The sequence below is a fragment of the Triturus cristatus genome, chromosome 8, assembly GCF_964204655.1.
Source record: "Triturus cristatus chromosome 8, aTriCri1.1, whole genome shotgun sequence".
In the NCBI taxonomy this organism is placed as follows: domain Eukaryota; kingdom Metazoa; phylum Chordata; class Amphibia; order Caudata; family Salamandridae; genus Triturus; species Triturus cristatus.
Genome location: NC_140591.1, coordinates 1,184,064,678 through 1,184,088,411, shown reverse-complemented (window position 1 = coordinate 1,184,088,411; position 23,734 = coordinate 1,184,064,678). Strand labels below are relative to the sequence as shown.

General features: G+C 47.0%; 1 protein-coding gene across 1 annotated transcript in view; it reads right to left on the bottom strand.

Moving 5' to 3' along the window:
• Positions 1 to 23,734, bottom strand: part of LOC146805589 (E3 ubiquitin-protein ligase HERC2-like) — a 1,563,844-nt gene that overhangs the window by 1,207,230 nt on the left and 332,880 nt on the right. Inside the window, 3 exon segments of the mRNA XM_085622871.1 lie at positions 1,647 to 1,842; positions 1,952 to 2,079; positions 2,163 to 2,295. Coding sequence (XP_085478997.1) covers positions 1,647 to 1,842; positions 1,952 to 2,079; positions 2,163 to 2,295 — 457 coding nt within the window.

Genomic DNA, 23,734 nt, shown 5'->3' with positions numbered 1-23,734 from the left:
TCCAAATTATGGAGTCTTATATGGTTTCAAGCCAGCCATCCTGCATCACACACTTTGCATTGCTTACAGGGATATCCAGTCTGTACCATGACAGCACTGTAGGTTATGTACTCTAAAATGTCAATGACTCAATTCTGTAGCTTAATAATATGTTAATGCATTTTTGAAGTGGAAGTTGGCTTGAAAATTAAGATATTCATTGGGGTGGTGGTATAAAAGCTTAGTACCTGGTGCCTAGTAAAAGAAATTATCACCCACTAGGCTACTTTTCTGTTTCAGTAAGGTGCTACTTTTGGAAAGCATGGAAGAATGACACAGAGAAAGTATCAAAAACAAGAATAGACAGACCACTATATCTTCCTGTGTACTGCAACACCTACAGGCATAATTGTAACTGCCCGCAATAGTCATTGGCTTATTCAAATTCTCTTTTGCTGCCCATCACATTTGCACACTTTCATTGGAAGCTTGACCCTGTACTCAGTTCTACTGTTTGCGGCACTGCCTTTTACAAAACATACAAGTTCCCAGGGCACAGGGCTCTTTTCCAAAATTGGCTAACATATCCTGCGGGGAGAAGTCATTAGTTGTTTAAGGCTCGCCATTATGTTAGGGCAGCATATTTTGCAGCAAAACATGCTAAACCACTGCATATGTTTGTTAGCAAGTGTTGAGTGCAGCCTAACCAAGACCATTCCATAGCCCAAACATATATTTTGTAAGAAAAAGAGGCTGATCAATACCTTAGTCTGCAGGAAGGTGTACCAGAACTCAGTGGCAGCTTTAAGGCTCAAAATGCCAGGCACTTAAATTGATTATCTATTCTCAAATAGCTTTCAATAGAGTATGCACATATTTCAAGAACTGTCCTTCTAAGGGTGTGATGGAGAACTAATGAACCTATGCCAATGGTTAATATTCTTCCAAATAAAAGGAGAAAGGAGAGTTTATAGTGCCAGAGACTGATCAAATGTGCAGGTACACCACAAAAAACACACTTCTGGACCCTGCTAACAGGAGCAAGTACAAGATGGGGCCTTACATATTCTTTTGAACTGCAACTCTGCCCTTCTATGTTGCTGCATGCAAAACCTGGCACTGTGTATCGTGAATTGGTAAATAATTGCAGTTATTTTTTTTAATCAAAAAATTTACTTTTCACTATATGATAATTTATTTTGCATGCCATCACAGATAGCCTTTAGATCCTCATTACTAGGCTTTTCCTATAAATGAATAAACTATCTCCTATGCATGGTTGGTAATAGACTGGCAGAGCAGCCAAAAATGAAAAATACAGCAGCAACAAATTGTTCAAAATGAGTTCTTCAGATTTTACCCCAAAAAGTACAACATCTATATACTTGGGAATTACGTTGATTGGGCACCACAGCAACTCTTACTCAAATCTGTAGGATGCATAGTTAAACCAAACTATGGCCCTAAAGGTTAGCAGGCAGGTTAAGGCAAACCGAAAACACCCCATTCTACATAGAAACATATTTGATAGGATGCACAGAAATGGACAGGAGAGAGAAGTAGTACAACATCCTGTTTTAAAAGAACAGGGATCAAGGAGAAAGTGTGTGAAATGTTGTGAGGAAAAACAGAACTAAAACAAATAAACATTCACAATGTGCACTAACCTCTCTTTTTCCTCCTCTCTCGGATGATCTTATGAACTACTCTTCGCCATCGGGGCAACGAGCTTAAAAGCTTCAACTTGGACATTATAGACAAATCATTGCATACTGCTGGCCGCAATTCATTGAACAAAAATCTCAATCGCTCAATGACTGGAGCACATACTTCTTTGTAGGAGCGACCTTGCTCTTGATGGGTCTGAAACAATAATTGAAAACTATTCTCTTAAACTGAAATGAAATCCTAAAATGAAAATATTCATAAATTAACAAGACAATAGCATAAGCTACTCAAACAAAATATGTACCTTGATCAGAGAGCATTTTGCTTGGTAGACAACACGGCATACATCTACCACAGATTTGGGTAAGGTTCGGTGCTTTGTTTGGTCGACTCCGAGGCAACCTTGATGAACTAAAGACAAGGCTACGTGACCTGTGACGAAAAATGATACAGCTAATTAAGACTTATGCAAATTTAAGGGCAGGAAATCAAAATTACATTCCAAAATCAAATACCTAAATCTTCATGCTTTAACAGGCAACATAGTAACAGGCGTCCTACTTCTTCCACTGGATGTTCAGGAGGAAATGTGATTGGTGTTGTCAGGTGGCACTGCTTGCAGTACCTCTCTATTTGACAAAGGAAGTCCTGAAAGATTAAAAACGTATTCTCAGAATAGAGCCAACTATGTAGAAGAACAATTGTTAATCTCCAAACATTGCTTACATTTTCTATGAAAACACGATATATATATATATATATATATAAAGTTTACACTAGATCAGGTTTTATGGTCAATACTTCAGTAGATCTCTTATAGGGCCATCAATAACCGCACTACATATTCCAGTAATTTCTCCAGAAAGCTTCTGAAAATGTTGCTCTGTCTCTTTATATATATTTTCCTTTCTCCAGCATGTCTGAATTATCATCAGCTTTACAATCCCTTTAGAAAAGTTAAGATCTGAAAAAGGAAATTGATAAATGCTCCATTATATAATAGACAAGTTTCTTCAAAGGCTATAGGTATGGGGACACGGAATGGAAGACACTGAGAATTGTCCAATATGGGGAAATGTTTTGCCTGAGGTGTTCCTAATAGGGAAGATTTCCTGCTCACCTACTAGTAAACACAGCTCTCAGTCTGCAAGATGACACCGGCTCAGACTGTCGGCCCTGAAATTCAGAGACCCAGCTGCATGATTGGGGGTTAACCTCCTCCAACACATCTCTGCCCAAATCCATAGCCTCAGCGCCTCATGACAGCGCAGTTGAGACCCTACTCCTCCTTGCTTGGTGATGCACCACATTGCGATAATATTTTTTGTCAAGATCTGGACTGATTGGCCATGAATGGAAAGGATAAAGGTTTTGAGTGTCTGCCAGACTGCTCTTAGTTGTAGCAGGCTGACATTAAGTACCTGCTCCTCTGGAGACCACACGCCTCCAAAGGTTTCTCCAGATTGCATCCTTAGCTACTGTGATTACAGTGGGTGGGTGAAAGAAGGGCATCCCTTGAAGTAGGTTCTCCTTTACCAACCACCAGACAAGATCAGACGCAGCATTCCAGGAGACCTAAATGGTGTCTGACAGGTCTCCCCCGTGTTGAGACGACTGCCTGCAAAGACACCATTGCAAAGACCTAATGTGCTAGTGTGCATGCATGATGATACAGGAAGCCAGAAAACCTAAGAAGGCTTAAAAACATCAGGACTGGGATTTCATCACTCTCCAGAAACACCAGAATCATAAAATGAATGTCTCAGATTTTCTGTAGAGGAGGGAAGGCTCGAAGTGAGTTTGTGTCCAGAGGTGCCCTAATGACCATGAGGTGCTGTGAGGGCTCCAGGTGAGATTTGAGCAGGTTGAAAAGAAGCTCAGTTCGAACAGCAAGGATGCTGTTAAATGCAAGTGACACTATCATCTCAGTTTTGAGCAGCCAGTTGTCCGGGTCCCAAACATTGGGATTTCCAGCCTCCTGAGAAGTGCAGTTATTGATGCCATCACATTTGTGAAGACCTGAGGTGCCGACATGAAGGACATTTCATAGGCCATGCAAAATAAAATGTTAAACCTCATAAATACATCCCTTTTCGTTGAGCACAAGTATAGAACAAGATTTCGTCGCCAGTCTGGACTAAACCTTTCCCTTCTGTTCTAATTTTGGGAACTAAAGCGAGTTAATGGTCAGTATAAACTTTTAGGATCTTAACGGTAGAGATGGTTCATGATCCTGCCATAAGGAACTCCGGCCAAGAAAATAGACATTAAGATAGAATAGCCACTCCATTTTGTGATATTTCCTTTTTTTTCCCGCCACTGAAAGTTGGTTTACTTGCGCTCATCCCCACAATAAGCTGTTATTTGCTCTCTCTCTATTTTCAGACATGAGGGGATGGAATACAACAACCCTCACTCTAAAATGGTGCATGGCTCCTGATTTACAAGAGGCAGCACCAAGCCTCAGGATGATGGCAGTCTAATTTCTGCCTTTCAAGATTGCGTCTTCAAACTTGCCACTACAAACGGTTCTGGAGTGAAATGGTAATCAACAGTAGAGTTGACCAGCTGTAGAATAGGCAGTGATAGCAAAGAAACCAGAAGCCTGGAGTGACACGCTGCTAGTTTAAATTCTGATCTGAAAATGCTTAGTAAAAAAGGTATCTTAATGGCACTGAAAAGGCAAAGAGGACCATTTGGAACTCAAAGACTAGGAAATCTAGAAGAGGGGAAGAGTACACGCTAAGGGGCAGGAAAGGAGAAAAATGTGGAGCAGTGGTGAGCAGAAGGACAATTGAGGATGCTTAGATGAGCTGCAGAGGTTCTGTACTGCAACAAAATGCTGCGGAACACTGACAGTTGGAGCTAAACTCCTTTTAAAGTGTTCTGATACTTAAGCATGCTCAAATGATCAGAGTTTTCTTAAAGGCATTTGCTGTATTCCGTTTAATGACAAGAAGGCATGTGCAAGATAACAGCTATTTCTGTACTTGGTGTGGTTGCGAATGAAGGCTTTTGGATGAAGGCAATGATTCCAGGATTAAATGTTGCCACCGAGAGGCCACAATCTCGGTGAGCCCGTAAGAATGTGAGAACAGAGCCTGGCAACTACTTTCCTCCAGATGAGCCCTTATTTGGGTGTCATCTATGAAGTGCTGAAAGTCCAGTCCAGTTGAAAGTCAGCCATATACCCTTTAAAAAGCAATGGATAAAGTGCAGAATCTTCTGGCAGCGCACAAACAAAGCTCCCTCACCATGGAATAATTATCTTAATCACTAAACCCAGGATAAAGCTGATTTCAGCCAAGCTTTGTACCTCAAATCCATAGGGAAATGTTCTCCCTTTCCAGAAGAACAGAGTGATCTATTGTATCATAGGACACGGACAGGTTCAAGCAAATAAATGACTGTCTCTGTATCATGTCCCAGTTGAAATCCTAATTAACAATTACTGAATAAGTAAAACTTACAAACATGCTTCTGGACCATTTCATGTACCACTCCCTTGGTCGATACCGGCAAATAAGAACTTGGTCAAAAATTGGCTGTCATCCATGGGAACACCTTCGTTTTTAATGTGGGGAGTCACAACAGCTGTTTTAATCTATTGTGAGACCACACCTTGCCATATCAGGGACAGATACCACAACATGCTGTTGGGCAAGGACTCAACAGTGCCTCACCCAGTGAAATAAGGAGAAAACATTTGAGTTCCTGACTAAAGATTATTAATATTTTGTGCTCGATTAAAATGATCTTGTGTTGAAAGGCAAGAGTCCCTGTTGGTTACCAAACTCCGTGAAGGCATGTCATCAGGGAGAGGCCTGATGGATGAGTAAGCTAACTGAACCACCTAGGAGCACGATGTTACGGCTTACATTATAGTAGTAGTATAATACAGCTTTTGCCTTTTCGTGTTCCTAATGGAGCTGCAGATGCTTCCTTGAGCAAGCCCTGTTGTCCTCAAACTCTCTCTCCCTCCCTCCATCCATCTTCTTTCTGCTGTTCTACACATCTGTCTTTGGTGGTAAATGGACAAACCAAACCAGGGTTTAGACCTATGCCTATTAGATAGACTGGCTGCCTCAGACAGAGGCACCAACATCTTCAAACATATGATTATGGTTTAATAAAAAGCGTTAAGGTTTCTGGCTACCAGGTCCCCAAATCCTGAAACAAAGTATTGAGCTTGCCAGTGCTCAGTGCTTTTTGTGTGCACACTACATAAGCTTCCTGAAGCGCGCAAGCACTGCTTAGGAGTGACCTCTTGGAATCACTCAGGACTTTTTGGGAAACTAGTGCATGTACTGCACTGTTTCCAATGAACACTCGTGAATGTGTGGCGTTTACCTTGCGGGAGCGAGCAGCGGCGCCATCTGTTTACAATTAAACAGATGGCACTGCTGCTCGCTCCCGCAAGGTAAACAAATGACTCCAGGACTGTCACGTGCGCACAGCATCTGACTGCATTCTGCAAGTAACTCCTGCCCGGACGGTTTTCATTAACGAAGAAAGAACGCTTCTGAAGATAACTAGCGAGCAGAGAGGGATTGCCATAGGTAAACCTTTCTAAAAGCTTTGCCGCCTGCACATAGCCTTGCTAGGGAAGTACACAGTGCACCCCTGCTCTCATGCCCAGACAGCGCTCCCAGCTGATGCCTGACCAGCAACACAGGCTATTTGAAAACAGACATATTTTTAAATATATGCAAAACCCAGAACTATCTGACAGTCAACGAATACTGGTGGACTAACTTATTAAAGTGTCACTGAAATTCGGAAAACATGTTTGCTCGGGGCACCCCAGTTCTAAATGGCTGTGACTTCAATTTGACAACGTGTAAATTAATGACGCCACCAAACACAAGGCGCCTGCACCCGGCGCTACACGTGTTTCTTTCAAAGTTCAGCTTTTTATTGCTAGAGTTGTACTCTACAAAAGCACCATGCGCCAACGGGGAACCCCTTTTAATAAGCGCTTCAATGTGGGGGCAACACAACAACTTCCTTCTTTTCCTGAATGCGAGCTATTAGGTAGACCCTGAATACAGAAACTTATCATAAGCATCATTCCACAACGTTTTCCAACCGCGTACCCACTTTATTACTTTCAACCGCATACCCACTTCATAGCTTCCTGCGAGCATCATTTGCTCACTCTGCATGTGTCTCAGTTATAGCCTCACGGTAACTTCTAGGATTCCCGCCCTGTCCCTCCCCTTACCTTCCTCGGCAGCAAGCAGCGTCAAGAAGCCTCCTGGGCCCGAGGAAGCACTGCCACAGCCTCCGCAGCACCTTGAAGTGCGGGGATCTCCTGCAGGTCGTACTCCGAGGCATGGCCGAGCTTAGAATCCATTTTCAAATCGGGTAACCGCTCGCGAGCAGCGAGCTGGGCCGGAGTCAGTGCCGCTGAGTCACCGTCATGCCCCGACGGAGCCTCGCCCTGGTACTTGGCACAGGGAGCCGCTTTCCAGACATGGTTTGTGCTGCTCTTTCTCGCCCACCTGCACGTAAACCACTTTCTACTGCCCACTGATTATCCGCCTCTTTAGAAGAACCTTCACAGACACAGGGCATGCACTTTTCGTGTTTGAGTTCATTGACGTTTTTTGGTTTCGGCATCAAGGAAACGCGCTGGTCGCCTGCGTTCTGTTGATGATTTGTATGCGTGAGAAATATTAAAGCGCACCGTGTTCGCAGCCAAGATGGCCCAGCAGGAATGAAAAGCATCAAAGGACGAGGCACTTTCACAAGGTTTTACAAAGTCACCTTCACACGGTTTGAAGTGGTATTTACCACACTTGCCCGCTTCACCCGGTGGCGTGATTCCAGAGCTGTGCTGGTGGCTGGTCGCTGACTAGGAACACCATTGAATATCCCCTCCCTGCTTCACACAGCCAGCTTTAAACATCCAAGGCTGCCCACTTCCCCCTCTGTAAACCTCACCCGCTCCTCGTCCCCTCGCCCTTGTAGCTGGCAGCGTGTCTAATTGAGTTAAACGCTCGCTGCTGAGACATGCAGTATTCCGAATGCCTGACATGCTAACGGATCCTTAGGAACTTCACAGGTAGCTAAGCTGGGTACTATTACATTGTGTAATAATAACATTCTATGTTCACTATACAATGCCGTGAAAAAACATATGCTATTCACAAGGCGCAAAGGTCGGAAAGGGGCTGGGCTAAAACGAACACATTGAGAACTATCAAATCGTCGCCATACTGCTATCCTAGCCAAAGTGATGGAATCCATGTAAGCCTTCTTGCACCACATGGTCCCTTTTTTACCCTGAAATGTCGTCGTTCAACGCTAATAATGACAGTGGAAGTTGTTCTGGGAGGAAATTATCAAACATCAGGAGGACGCTTCTTTATGTAAACTAGAAAGAACAAGGGTCTCTGGGATCCAAGAAAAGTACTGGGATCTCTTGGAAAGGGGAGGCCTGCAGGTTAACACGAGGCAGGCCAATTCGCCCTTACCAAGTGCTTTGTCTCTGACCCTTGCATGTGCACGGTGCCATCTAGCTGGGGTTGGAGCTACGACCCAACTGGGGTTGTCCTACTTGGTCTCACCAGCCTTCGAGAACCTCTGAGAGTCTGATAGGAGGCTATGGGTGTGAACCCCTGCTCACAATGTTGGCTTCCAACGGGCTTGCAGGTGTAGGTGAAATCTGGGCCTTTTAAAGAGTATGCAGCTTCTGCTCAGACTGCCGGCCTTCAGCACTCGTCCAGATCCTTTCATCCATTCTCTTTTCATGGGATGTCTTTCTTCTACCGGGGACAAGTAAATAAACATATAAAATGACAAGGTGCATGGCTACTGCTTATATCTCCAAGTCCCATTCTTACCCTTGTGGCATCCATTGACTCATTTGACAGTATCCATTTCTGGCACATGTCGCTTTATGGATTACTGGGTCTTATCCTATTATCCCTCTCCCCCTCTTTGGTTTATGGGCACACAACATACCATCGCCCCTGTGGTTAAGCTAGTTAGTCCTTATTATAACTACAATTTCAAGGTCTCTTTCACATACTGCTTCCCATAACATGATAACCGTTCCTTGGAGGTCATCACAGAGAAACGAAAACACTCCCCACATAGGCACAAAACAAAAACTGCACTGCCCAACCACACACCCTACAAGTTGGAGCTTGTTTTTTGTGTGGGTTAATGCTTTAGAACCCCCCTTAAATGTAGTAGGAGCTACACAAATGCTACAACACAATAGTTATCATTGCTGGCCCCGGCTCCTTTGCCTGCAGTATCTGTAAGACTTACAGTATCCAGTTCTTTGTAGCTCGGCTTGTGATGTTTAAGTCGGTTATATAGAGTCATTTGTGATACGCTGTATACTGGGGTTATAACTACACAGTCATTTATTAGATTTTATTTGTTTTTGTGGTTGTATTGATTGAGAACCTTTTTTTTTTTAAACTTTATTTACCATTTTCATGTTGATACACAACAAGCATTAATTGGTTACTCACAGCAGCCATACAAAACAACCATTGGCATAGCCAATAGGTCTCGCCTTTGGGACCTTATAAGTGTTTAGTTATCCAGCACAATATCCTTGGTGCAACAACATCAAATGTTGCATGGCTAAACACTTATAAGGTCCCAAAGGCGAAACCTATTGGCTATGCCAATGCTTGTTTCACTTGAGGTACATCACAGTCTCAATCCACAGCCTGAAGATTTGCGCTATCTGGGAATAGTTCTGCTGAAAGTGTCTATAGGTTGTGAGGTTCTGAAAGTCCTTGCAAAGGTGATAGCCGAGGGACATAGATTGCATGTAGTTGAGCAGGGCCCCTTCATCGCACCTTGCAGGGGGGCCCCCTAAGCTTTTGTTACGCCACTGACCCAGGGCATGGGTACACCGGGGTCCCCCCACGGGCTGAAGCATGTAGTATGCCACCCATGGGAGACCACTCAATTGCAGCCTGTGTAAGCTGGTGCTAGCATCACTTCCGAAAGATATAGGTTTACCTATATCTAAGGTCACTGCACTTAAAACCTGTAAGTCACCCTTAAAGCAAGCCATTCAATCCTGAAGGCAGGGTGCTTGGTTCTAAGTGTGAGGGTGCCCCTGCATGAGCAGGGCACCCCTACAGCCTACGGAGTCCATTCTCCCAGGTTGTAAGTGAGACAGTAATATAACATAGAGGGGCACCGCGTCATTACGAGATGACCATTTCTAAACTGGCTGTAACAATCCTGGTCATCTTTGGTATCAAACATGTTGGAATCATACCCCCACACCGTAAACTTTGTGGGATGTATGATTCCATGCACCGTAAAGCTCCTTTGGGAGGCCCTCGCTGTTCCCGGTACCAGTCTTCCAGACCCAGACAGCAAGCTAGGGCTGCTGCCGGCCTGAGACACGTTTCTGCCCTCCTGCTGCTGAGCCAAGCTCAGGCAGGGGAAGGCATAACAATAGGTATCCTGTCACAGGGAGGTGTGACCACCTCCCAGACAGGGTTTAGTGTATTGGGGCAAGGTGGGGGCTATTGCCAGCTACCCATAGTCTGTGTGCAGGGCACACTTGGTGTCCCCCATGCATAGTCCAGCTCAAACCAGTTCAGGGAGCCGTTGGCTTCCGCTCTGGTGCAGAACTGGACAAAGGACAGGGAGTATCCTCCCCCTTGTCCAGCACCTCCTTAGGGAGGGACACCTGAATCATCCCAACCCTTTCCTTAGGGTACTTAAGGTCTTACCTGAGGGTGGGTCCCTAGATTTATCGTGGGACAAGATTAATTTCAGACACCACTTCTTCAACGTCTGGGCACTCTGGACAATGCTGGACTTCATTCTGGGCATCAAGTCTGCAACCGGGAAGACTCCTGCTGCTCCTGATCTCCTCACTCTGCACGTCTGCTGCAACATTCGTGTCTGTGCACCATAAAGGAACCTTCCAAGGCCTGTGGGCATCCAAGACAACTGAAGGAATCTCCCTTGAAGTGAAGGAGTCACTTCGCTGCATCTGCAGGCACCGCAACTAAGCTGACCGGTCTGCTGATCCTGGGTTGCCACGGACTCCGAAAGGCTCAGCAACACAAGCTGTGGTTCTTCTCATCCCTCGAGGCCTACCTTGTCCTCTCACCAAGTTTGAGGCCAGTATCCCTCGTCAGAGCCGCAGGAACCAAACCCCTGTGCACCGCGTCGACTTGCCATTGCAAAGGCTTGTTGGCTTCCTTCCACCAAGACCTTCAGGCTCCAAGTAGCCCCAACCTCAAGCATCTCCAGTGACCAAGATCTTCATCCTCACGGCATCGCTTGCATCTTTGATGAGCTGCTCGAGGTCCTCTCCCGACTCCAGTGCCTTCGGCCTGTGGGTCCTCTTGAGGGTCATCTTTGAATTCTTTGGGCTCCCCTGATTGCTCGGGGACTGCCCTGACTCCCCTGCTTGTGGTGAGTCTCCTGGACCTTGCTGGTCCCGACACTGCACCTTCTACAACTTCCACGTTGGTTGCAGTTGCCAAGGCTTGTTGGTGCTCCCGCCAGACTACGACCCCTCAACTCTCGACATCTGACGTGGGACAGCTCATGTACGGCTCCTGGTCTTCCACAGCGTCACCTGGTCCCCACAGCTGCAGTTTCAAGGTCACCGTCAGCTCTCCTGCAGCACTCGACATCGGTGGGCATTAGTCTTCCGTGCTTCCTGGTCAAGCCTGAGTGGCATAAACTCCGTCCCCTCTGCTTGTAGGTTCTTCACATCTTGAATCCACCTTTGGGTTCTACCAGACACTTTGACCTTCCCCAGCAGCGGCATCTTCCTGAAGTCCTCCATTGGGTTCGACAGAGGTTCCCGACGCCACTTCACACCTATGCATCCAGCTTCCCTGGTGCAGGTATCCTGGTTCCTAAGGTATCCATGGGTGGGGTGGCTCTCCAACCTTTTGTCGTCCATGGCGTTTCTTCAGGGTCCACTGGGAAGGGTCCTCCTTCTTTAAAATTGCAACTGCGACGTACCCATTGATTTGCATTGATCCTGCGGTCATGTTCCCACTCTGCACACGGCCTCCGTAGGGCTCCTGGTTACTTACCTCGGTTGGTTCCTTGGGTCCCCGGAACTTCTACGTCTTCTGGGTATAGTCTTGACTCGAGTCGTGGTTCACATAGCACTATTTTATTATATGGTTTGGTCTCCCCCTGGTGACCACTGTGTATTACGTGCTACTTACTGGCTTCTATTTAAAAGTATTGTGTACATTGTTTATATCTCCAGCTAGGAGATATCTGTATCTGTTAGTGAGAGTCTTATAATAAATATATATTTTTATAAATACACTGTGTTGGTCTTTTTCACTTAAATCTATACCTATAAGATTACATTGTTCTGATAAAACAAGCTGCTTTACACTCCTTCTGGACTAAGCTTGAAGGCTGCTCTCCACAGCTACCACTTAGAGAGCTTTCGAAGGTTGTCTAAGACCACTAAAATCACCATAAGGGTTGTTTGGATTGGTGCAAGGTGCCCACTTACATAAGTGTGCACCATATACCAAGCCAGCTTCTCACAATGTCCATACATTTTGTTGGTAAATTCAAGTACCCAAATTCTAAGACCTCATGTGCCAGATCGCTAGGTTGAGCATCTTGGGGTATCGATATTTGATTTGACCATGATCCTTAATGAGAAGGTCCGTCCTGTTGGGGAGCTTTTCGTGTGGGACTACCGAGAGATCGTGTAGGGTTGTGAACCAGGGTTCACGTGTCCAGGTGGGAGCTACAAGGACCATGTGGAGTGATGCTTGCCTGAGTTTCCGAACAAGAAATGGATTGAGAGGGAGAGGTGGAAAAGTATAAGAAAATATCCCTGACCACCTCATCCATAGTGCATTGCCCTTGGATAGTGAGGTTTTGCGTTTTCAGCTGTGGCAAGTAGGTCTATCTGAGGGAACCCCCAATTGTAAAAGTATGGAAATAGAACTTGTGGTTGGAGGTTCACATTTGTGGATTTGTTGGTGTGTCCTGCTGAGCAGGTCCGCAAGAATGTTTTCTGTTACCGGCAGTTATTCCGCCAAGATATGAATGTGAGGGTGAAGCCATTGCAAAGGCTTGTTGGCTTCCTTCCACCAAGACCTTCAGGCTCCAAGTAGCCCCAACCTCAAGCATCTCCAGTGACCAAGATCTTCATCCTCACGGCATCGCTTGCATCTTTGATGAGCTGCTCGAGGTCCTCTCCCGACTCCAGTGCCTTCGGCCTGTGGGTCCTCTTGAGGGTCATCTTTGAATTCTTTGGGCTCCCCTGATTGCTCGGGGACTGCCCTGACTCCCCTGCTTGTGGTGAGTCTCCTGGACCTTGCTGGTCCCGACACTGCACCTTCTACAACTTCCACGTTGGTTGCAGTTGCCAAGGCTTGTTGGTGCTCCCGCCAGACTACGACCCCTCAACTCTCGACATCTGACGTGGGACAGCTCATGTACGGCTCCTGGTCTTCCACAGCGTCACCTGGTCCCCACAGCTGCAGTTTCAAGGTCACCGTCAGCTCTCCTGCAGCACTCGACATCGGTGGGCATTAGTCTTCCGTGCTTCCTGGTCAAGCCTGAGTGGCATAAACTCCGTCCCCTCTGCTTGTAGGTTCTTCACATCTTGAATCCACCTTTGGGTTCTACCAGACACTTTGACCTTCCCCAGCAGCGGCATCTTCCTGAAGTCCTCCATTGGGTTCGACAGAGGTTCCCGACGCCACTTCACACCTATGCATCCAGCTTCCCTGGTGCAGGTATCCTGGTTCCTAAGGTATCCATGGGTGGGGTGGCTCTCCAACCTTTTGTCGTCCATGGCGTTTCTTCAGGGTCCACTGGGAAGGGTCCTCCTTCTTTAAAATTGCAACTGCGACGTACCCATTGATTTGCATTGATCCTGCGGTCATGTTCCCACTCTGCACACGGCCTCCGTAGGGCTCCTGGTTACTTACCTCGGTTGGTTCCTTGGGTCCCCGGAACTTCTACGTCTTCTGGGTATAGTCTTGACTCGAGTCGTGGTTCACATAGCACTATTTTATTATATGGTTTGGTCTCCCCCTGGTGACCACTGTGTATTACGTGCTACTTACTGGCTTCTATTTAAAAGTATTGTGTACATTGTTTATATCTCCAGCTAGGAGATATCTGTATCTGTTAGTGAGAGTCTTATAATAAATATATATTTTTATAAATACACTGTGTTGGTCTTTTTCACTTAAATCTATACCTATAAGATTACATTGTTCTGATAAAACAAGCTGCTTTACACTCCTTCTGGACTAAGCTTGAAGGCTGCTCTCCACAGCTACCACTTAGAGAGCTTTCGAAGGTTGTCTAAGACCACTAAAATCACCATAAGGGTTGTTTGGATTGGTGCAAGGTGCCCACTTACATAAGTGTGCACCATATACCAAGCCAGCTTCTCACAATGTCCATACATTTTGTTGGTAAATTCAAGTACCCAAATTCTAAGACCTCATGTGCCAGATCGCTAGGTTGAGCATCTTGGGGTATCGATATTTGATTTGACCATGATCCTTAATGAGAAGGTCCGTCCTGTTGGGGAGCTTTTCGTGTGGGACTACCGAGAGATCGTGTAGGGTTGTGAACCAGGGTTCACGTGTCCAGGTGGGAGCTACAAGGACCATGTGGAGTGATGCTTGCCTGAGTTTCCGAACAAGAAATGGATTGAGAGGGAGAGGTGGAAAAGTATAAGAAAATATCCCTGACCACCTCATCCATAGTGCATTGCCCTTGGATAGTGAGGTTTTGCGTTTTCAGCTGTGGCAAGTAGGTCTATCTGAGGGAACCCCCAATTGTAAAAGTATGGAAATAGAACTTGTGGTTGGAGGTTCACATTTGTGGATTTGTTGGTGTGTCCTGCTGAGCAGGTCCGCAAGAATGTTTTCTGTTACCGGCAGTTATTCCGCCAAGATATGAATGTGAGGGTGAAGCCATTGCAAAGGCTTGTTGGCTTCCTTCCACCAAGACCTTCAGGCTCCAAGTAGCCCCAACCTCAAGCATCTCCAGTGACCAAGATCTTCATCCTCACGGCATCGCTTGCATCTTTGATGAGCTGCTCGAGGTCCTCTCCCGACTCCAGTGCCTTCGGCCTGTGGGTCCTCTTGAGGGTCATCTTTGAATTCTTTGGGCTCCCCTGATTGCTCGGGGACTGCCCTGACTCCCCTGCTTGTGGTGAGTCTCCTGGACCTTGCTGGTCCCGACACTGCACCTTCTACAACTTCCACGTTGGTTGCAGTTGCCAAGGCTTGTTGGTGCTCCCGCCAGACTACGACCCCTCAACTCTCGACATCTGACGTGGGACAGCTCATGTACGGCTCCTGGTCTTCCACAGCGTCACCTGGTCCCCACAGCTGCAGTTTCAAGGTCACCGTCAGCTCTCCTGCAGCACTCGACATCGGTGGGCATTAGTCTTCCGTGCTTCCTGGTCAAGCCTGAGTGGCATAAACTCCGTCCCCTCTGCTTGTAGGTTCTTCACATCTTGAATCCACCTTTGGGTTCTACCAGACACTTTGACCTTCCCCAGCAGCGGCATCTTCCTGAAGTCCTCCATTGGGTTCGACAGAGGTTTCCGACGCCACTTCACACCTATGCATCCAGCTTCCCTGGTGCAGGTATCCTGGTTCCTAAGGTATCCATGGGTGGGGTGGCTCTCCAACCTTTTGTCGTCCATGGCGTTTCTTCAGGGTCCACTGGGAAGGGTCCTCCTTCTTTAAAATTGCAACTGCGACGTACCCATTGATTTGCATTGATCCTGCGGTCATGTTCCCACTCTGCACACGGCCTCCGTAGGGCTCCTGGTTACTTACCTCGGTTGGTTCCTTGGGTCCCCGGAACTTCTACGTCTTCTGGGTATAGTCTTGACTCGAGTCGTGGTTCACATAGCACTATTTTATTATATGGTTTGGTCTCCCCCTGGTGACCACTGTGTATTACGTGCTACTTACTGGCTTCTATTTAAAAGTATTGTGTACATTGTTTATATCTCCAGCTAGGAGATATCTGTATCTGTTAGTGAGAGTCTTATAATAAATATATATTTTTATAAATACACTGTGTTGGTCTTTTTCACTTAAATCTATACCTATAAGATTACATTGTTCTGATAAAACAAGCTGCTTTACACTCCTTCTGGACTAAGCTTGAAGGCTGCTCTCCACAGCTACCACTTAGAGAGCTTTAGAAGGTTGTCTAAGACCACTAAAATCACCATAAGGGTTGTTTGGATTGGTGCAAGGTGCCCACTTACATAAGTGTGCACCATATACCAAGCCAGCTTCTCACAATGTCCATACATTTTGTTGGTAAATTCAAGTACCCAAATTCTAAGACCTCATGTGCCAGATCGCTAGGTTGAGCATCTTGGGGTATCGATATTTGATTTGACCATGATCCTTAATGAGAAGGTCCGTCCTGTTGGGGAGCTTTTCGTGTGGGACTACCGAGAGATCGTGTAGGGTTGTGAACCAGGGTTCACGTGTCCAGGTGGGAGCTACAAGGACCATGTGGAGTGATGCTTGCCCGAGTTTCCGAACAAGAAATGGATTGAGAGGGAGAGGTGGAAAAGTATAAGAAAATATCCCTGACCACCTCATCCATAGTGCATTGCCCTTGGATAGTGAGGTTTTGCGTTTTCAGCTGTGGCAAGTAGGTCTATCTGAGGGAACCCCCAATTGTAAAAGTATGGAAATAGAACTTGTGGTTGGAGGTTCACATTTGTGGGTTTGTTGGTGTGTCCTGCTGAGCAGGTCCGCAAGAATGTTTTCTGTTACCGGCAGTTATTCCGCCAAGATATGAATGTGAGGGTGAAGAGCACAATTCCATTTAGTCTGAGTGAGGTGTGAAAAATGAGATTATCGTGTCCTCCTTGTTTTAGTAAGTAGTACATGGATGTCATATTGTCAGTTCAGACTAGGACAACCTTGTGCAATAGATGAGGAGGGAAAGCTTTCAGTTCTCAGGAAAACTACCTGAAGTTCCAAGTAGTTGATGTGAAGAGATTGTTGTTTGGCATCCCACAGACCTTATATTGTGAGGTGTTGCAGGAGCGCACCCCAACCTGTTTCTGATGCATTTGTGGTTAGCCTGATATGTGGCACTGGGTCCACGAAAGGCCGCCTCTTCAATGAGTGTGGTGGTCTATCAACACTAGATCATGTAGGTGACCCTGTGCTTTAGGCCACTGGCGAGAGAGACACTGTTGCTGTGGGCGCATGTGTAGTCTTGCATGTGGAACTATGGCAATGCAAAACACCACCATTCCCATTCCCAGTAGAAGCATGACAGTCCGAAATGTTAGAGCATTGTTTGGCTGGAACTGAGGTAGAGTGGTTTGAAAACTTTGTCCCAGCGCTGGATTTGGATTAGCTACCCCCAACTGTATGTGGAGTGTTGCCCCTAAGTATTGTTGAATTTGAAGCGGCTGAAGATTTGGGGATATTGATGGTGAACTCTCAAGTTGTGGAGTAGATCTACTGTCACCTGAATGTATTGTTGATGGGTGCTAGCTTTGAAGAGCCAGTCGTCTAGGTATGGGAATACGTGAATGTTTCGTCATCTTAGGTGTGCTGTCACTAGTACAAAGCACTTTGTGAAAAAGTGAGACGTGGTAGGGACTCTAAATTGATAAATCTTGAATATGTTTTCCTACTATGACAAACCTGCAGTATTTGCAAAGAGCAGGGTGTATAGGTATGTGAAAGTAAGCGTCCTTTAGGTCCAGTGTGGGCATACAGTCGCCCTGTTGCAGAAGGGGAATTACATCCTGTAGAGTAACCATGTGAAAATGTTCTGCCAGCATGTAGTAACTGATGGGTCAGAGATCCAATATTGATCTTAAGGACCATTTCTTTTTGGGAATGAGAAAGTATAGCGAATATATTCCTGTGCCCTATTGTTGAATAAGTACTGGTTCTATGGCTCCTTTGAGGAGAAGGGGCTGCACTTCTTGCTTGAGAAGTGTTAGGTGATCCTGTGATAACCTGTGAGTGCGAGGTGGGATGATGGATGGTGTGGTAATGAGCTCTAGACAATAACTATGTTGGATAATGGCTAGTACCCATTGGTCTGTGTTGAAGGATTCCCAGGCTGGATGGAAAAAGGGAAGTCTTCTCTGACAGGTGTTGTGGGGTAGGAGGGAAGGTATGGGCAGTCACTGTTTTGCAGTAGAGGATGCTCCATGGATAGGAGCACCCTTGCCTCCATTGTGAACACCTCTAAAGCAGACCCTGGGGAGCCATGGGGAGCCCCCCCCCCAAAGGCGCAAATATAAAGGAACGGACATCAGGAAGCTGGGGTGGGCTCTTTAAGACTACAGTGTCGTCCAGCGCCAAAGTGGAACAAGCACGCTCTACAGGTGTGGACGAGGTAAGCAATCTGCAGGCACGTGTATCCATCAGAATAGATTTGTTAGATGGGTGTCTAGCCACGAAAATCGAATCCACTACTTCAGCCAGCAATCCAAATCTGCTCAGCTGCTGGCACTCCAGCGCCGCTCATGGAGATAAAGAAAATGTGGGGATTCAGTTGCAGGATCCTGCCCTGTTGCTGAGATAGGGGATCCTACCAAAGAGGTAGCGGGATCTGAGGGTAAATCCTCAAGCTCTACACATATAGGTACCACATGCTCCTGGATTCAATTTGGAGCTATAAAGATAATCTTAGCCTAGTCTTTCCGGATCTTCTTCAGAGCCTGAAGCAGGAAAAGCAGACTTGGGATGCCAGAGGAGACCTGAGTCACACTGCGGGAACTTCTTGGCGAAAATTGAAGTGCACAGTAAGCAAGACACTGCACATTCTCAAAATCCAATCAAAGCACACACCACCAGGCAAAAATGTTTTGCCCATCATTGGAAGACGATGTCATTCATAGTCCACCAGCTGACGTCCGACGTTCAGGGATCCTGTCAAATGATTGGCCGTTAGGGATAGACCTCTTGAAGGTGTATCCATTTCCAGATACACAGTGGCTCATGCTTCAGAAAGTTAATGTGGAGCTTCTGCTCTACTGGGACAAAAAGGGCCCTGATCTTAATCTCTACCAGTCGATTGCCAACCCAGACACGATACATACATCACTACTGTGAGCTCTGTAAGGGGAAGTTAAAACAGCCACCGGCCACAAGTGAGGCTGGTGTCCAACAGCCATGGCTGAAGGTTGCACACTGCTATGGTCAAAATGCCCACAGCAGGCACAGGTTCAAATGCATGTGCCAATGGACAAGTGGGAACAGCAGAACAAACAAAGCTAAAAAACCAGAAGCCTCAGAACAGTCTTCGTCGGAACCAATGAGTGAGGCCAAAACATAAGAATTGTAGGGCCATGACCATCACTTTTATAACCAAATAGGGGCAGACGTTAGCCTGAAGTGCTCAGACCCCGTCATGAACCACAGGAAGAGTGAGTGTCTGCAGAACGGTCACATGACAGCACGCATTGTGCAAGTCCAAGTACACCATCCAGTTCCCTGGTCAAGTGTGGAAATAACTGGACCAAGATCAACATCTTTAACAAGTGTTCAGCAGAAAGGTGTTCAGGAGTAGAAGGTCTAGAATTTTTGGATACCAAAAATGAGTAGCACCACTCTGTTCTTTTCTGCCTCGAAAACCCTTCTCTATGGACCATTTGGCCAGCAGCGATGGAACTTCATGCACAAGCAAAACAGGTGGGTTTATGAGTGGTAGTGGATGTGAAAAGAAGAGGAGGGCGTAACTTTGCTGAACAATCTGTTGCACTTACTGGTCTCAAGTTATAGCATGCCACTTGGCAGAAAAAAACAAATTCTGCTAACGTACAAGTTACTTCCCTTCGGAAACTATGTATCTGGTAGGGACGTTGTCTAGCTGCAAATTCCTTAACTTAGAATATCTCCAGGCGTCAGACTGGATCCGGAAGACTTTTTGCAGCAGCACCTCTGCGCGCCGGGAGACAGCGCCACACGACCCCGCCCTGACGTCGTCCACATACGTGACGTCAGCAAGGTCATATAAGTCCCTCCCGGCAGCTGACATCAGTTTTCTTCGGAGAAACTTTTCCGCGGTACAACGCGGAGCCACCAACAAAAACTGTGAAAGTATGGGAGCAGCTGTGTGAGGGATGAAAAATCTGTGAATAAAGAAGGAGGATGGTGTAGAACAGCATCGTAAAGGACAGAATTAGACACTGCCTACATATAAGTGAAAAGGCTGTGAGAAAGAGCTCCGCCAGCTAAGCGAAGAACGTTCCTTAGTGCAACCAGGAAAAAAGATCTCAACAGACAGAATAGACTGTCATTGCCATGTAGAACAACAGACAAAAATAGACTGTCGTGATCATGTAGGACTGTGTCGGCTAACAAGAATGGAGCACAGAGAGAACAGCCCACCGCAAGAAGGTATGAAAAGACTGGCACTGCCCCTGTAGTAATGGAGGTCTGAAACAGAGGTTTACAGATCCCCAAATAAGACAACTGTAGAGGAGACCAGAACCCTGAGCCAATAAAGAAGGCGGAGGGAGGGAAGGCAGCAGGAGAAGAAAAGAAAATGAATCTCCTGGTGAAGGTTAATCAAAAGGCATCATTTCCCAGGTAAGAAACACTGGAGAGGGAGTCGGCTATATTATGGTAACAGAAACCCCTGAGAGGGAGTCAGCTGTATTATGGTAACAGAAATCCCTGACAGGGAGTCAGCCGTATTATGGAAAATCTCAAAGGGACGAAACAATGTGAGCACCCATGAAAGAAAAACCAATGCCAACTGTAAAAAGGGGGCCAGCGGAGAACCCCACTTGGCAAGGTCCTTGCAGAACGGGGAGGCTGGGAGGCGTTAAGGAATCTGCGGCTAGACAACGTCTCTACTAGATACATCGTTACCGAAGGTAAGTAACTCGTACATCTGATAGAGACATCTAGCCACAGATTCCTTAACTTAGAATAGATACCACAGCCATACGCCAAAGGGGAGGTGGGTCTGCGATAGGACAACAGAAAGCTCCCAGCATTCGAGCCGGCAACAGAGTGACAGACAATGGGGAAGGCCGTGGAGGAACAGCCAGACAGCAACCCAAATAACTCGAAAGAGCAAAGGATAACAGGATGCAAGACAACCCAAAAATGCCATAATGGTGCTACACCATACTCGTATAATCATGAGGTAGAAACAGCACCAGCTATATACCAAAACAAAAGAAAAAGAGAGGAAGAAGGAACACTCATCATAATGGCGCACTATGTGAACAACGAAAGGTTGAGAAGAAAAAAATGAAGAGAGGCAACCAGAGCCTACCAGGCTAGCCCACGGAAGGAAGGCCGGAGAGGCTACAGCCAAGGACCAAAGATCAAGAGGTAGAACTCAACAATGTTTCTAGAAGTGCTGGCGGACAAGAAACACGCTAAGTGCACACCCAGTCCCAAAAGGAGGAACAGGAGCGAACAATAACAATCTTAAGCACGCTGATGCAGGCCACCACAGAAGCATGCACATAGCAAACAGCCACAGAGACCATAAGGTGGTGTAGCTAAAAGAAGCATAAGGCTGCTTGACTAAGCAGCAGTCAGAGCAAGGCAGGGTGTAGATCTAGAACAAATGAAATTAGAAGAGCTGTCCCGCACGCCCAGCTGATATAACGTAGGGAGAACTTAAGGAAGAAGGCACAGCCGACAGCCGAAGGAAGGTGCAGCAAAGGCACCAAAGTACTACGGCGTAGAAACGCAGGAATAATCGCAGAATTTCAGACCACACCCTCCGACTGGAAGGAAAGTAACCATTGTCCAGAAGAGAAAATCGTTCAGTAACTGAACACGAAGAAGGGAGCAGTGTAAAACCGGGGAACCACCCCAATAAGCGGAACGCAAAAAGGGGCTTTATTGATAATGCCGCATGCATAAGTGAAAAGCTCCCTGAACAAGGACACTTCGGACTAGACCTTGCAGCCTCGAAGAGAGGCGAAGAGTTAGGAAGAAGAGTACCCATGGAACTTGTATACATACCTAATTATAGAGATATATAGCATAAACGGCTAAACCAGCCACGACCCTGCAACATGGTTGTAGAGGAACACACCTGGTGCCATAATGGCAGATAGAGCTGCCTTTAAAGCGTGAGGAATGCCCCAAAAACCTCCAAAGGAGGAGAGTGAAGCAAATAAGCAAAATGACCAAAGACTTATAGAAGATGACGTCAAGGCACAACATTTAGCACCGTACAAAGGCAGATAAGAGCACCAGAGGACACCTAGAGGCCAAAGGAAGTCTTAGGCCAGGTGGTATAAGCAGAGCTATTTAATAGCAAACAAGTACCCCACATGGAGTATTCACACCCCAACAATGGGGAACACGTTTATTAGGGCAGCCACAGTCAGAGGAACAATACATGGAACACTGTCACAGTAGGCTTATCCGCCAGTTAAAAAACGCTTCATGTATCCAAAGGATGTTAAATGAAAGGGTAACCACCTCCGATACAAAAAGAAGACTTAAGGCTTACATCACCCTAAAACGCATAACACATCGAAAGGATGTTTAAATAAAAAGGGTACCACCTCAGAACAAACACCTGAGGAACAGAGGTCTAAGGGGGTTGCGAAAGCCTGCAAGGAGACGCTGAACAGCCGAGTCGGCATGTGCATCAAATAATAAAACCCCATCAAAGAGTAAATCAACAAGACTCTCCCGGATATTTTCCGGGAAGACGCTTTCCCGTAACCAAGCATGGCGCCGCAAGGCGACTGAACCAGCCATAGACAGACCTAAGGAATCAGCAGTATCCAAGGCGGAGCGGATCGTAAACTCAGCAAGGTCACGGCCATCCCGGAGAAGATGAAGCAAGTCAACACGAGCTCCTTCAGTGCTGGTGGAGATCAAAGACTTTGCAGAGTCCCACAGGGCAGAGGTAGCCCGAGCCAGGACACACAATGTATTTAGTGACCTTAGTGCAGCACTAGTGGAGGCAAAGATGTTCCGACCCCATGACTCAAGCCATCTGGACTCCCAGGAGGGAGGAAGCAATAGCCGGGGCAAGGAAGGGAAGGCAGTTTGCAAGACAAACCCCTGCACGTCGGGTTGCACAAATAAGCAGACCGGGTCATGTGGAGCAGGACGGTGGTGTTGCAAGACTGAACGAGTCACCGGAAGCTGGCCGAACCCATGTACCCAAAAGGGCATCATAAAGAGAAGCTTCAAAGGGCAGAAGCGGCTCCACATTCCCTGATCCACGGTGAAGGACATCAAGTAAAGGGTCCTCAGACAAGGGCGCCGAAGGTGGTTGCATGTTCAAAATGCGAGTGGCCAAAGAGACCACTCTGAAAAAAGCTGCACCAGCCTCGGTAGCCCTCCGAGGAGGGGATAGCAGCTCATCAGTAGGAGAGGGCTGTAAGCTAACCCTCCCAAGACAGTGAGGGTGCGACCAATGCCCAACTGAGGGGAGTCCCATTGACGAATGGGGGTCCTGATGAGGCTCTTGAGGAAGCAAGGAGCCTGCCGGGTGAGGGTGCTCTTGAGGAGGTGGGGATCCTGCCGGATCTACATATTTTAAGGTAGGCATCGACAAGAATACATTTGGCGCCGCCGGGCGTGAGGCCGATGCCAAACTCTCTCCGGACGCTTCCGGAGAAGAGTCAACAAACCGGCGTCGATGCAGCGCCAAAACTAATTTAGTAGGCGGTGACCGAGCTATGCCCGGCGTCAAGTCAGCTCCGTCCGGCGCCGAATCCACAATAAGTTCCCCTTCAGAAGGAGAAGGCGCCGGGGATGCAAGCCTCCGGCGCCGCACTGGCGCTGCCTCAACCTCAACCCGAACCTGCTCCTACTCCGGAGAAAGAAGCGGAGGTAGAGTCAGGGAGGCGAGTCTACGGCGCCGGAACGGCGCGACCCCGGCTGCGGACAGGCGACCGCATGCCTAGAAGGCCGAGGCGTGTACAAAGGGAGGCTTTGAGCACCAGCAACCTCCTGCGACGCCACAGGGAACCCCACGGGACTATGCGACGTGGCAGGGGTTCCATGGGTCGTACAGGGGGACCCAGCCGGGCCGCACCTAGACGACTCCATATGGATCGTAGAGGGGGACCCTGCCGCGCCCTGACGATACCACATCTCCGAAATCCTTGGAGGGCAAAGGC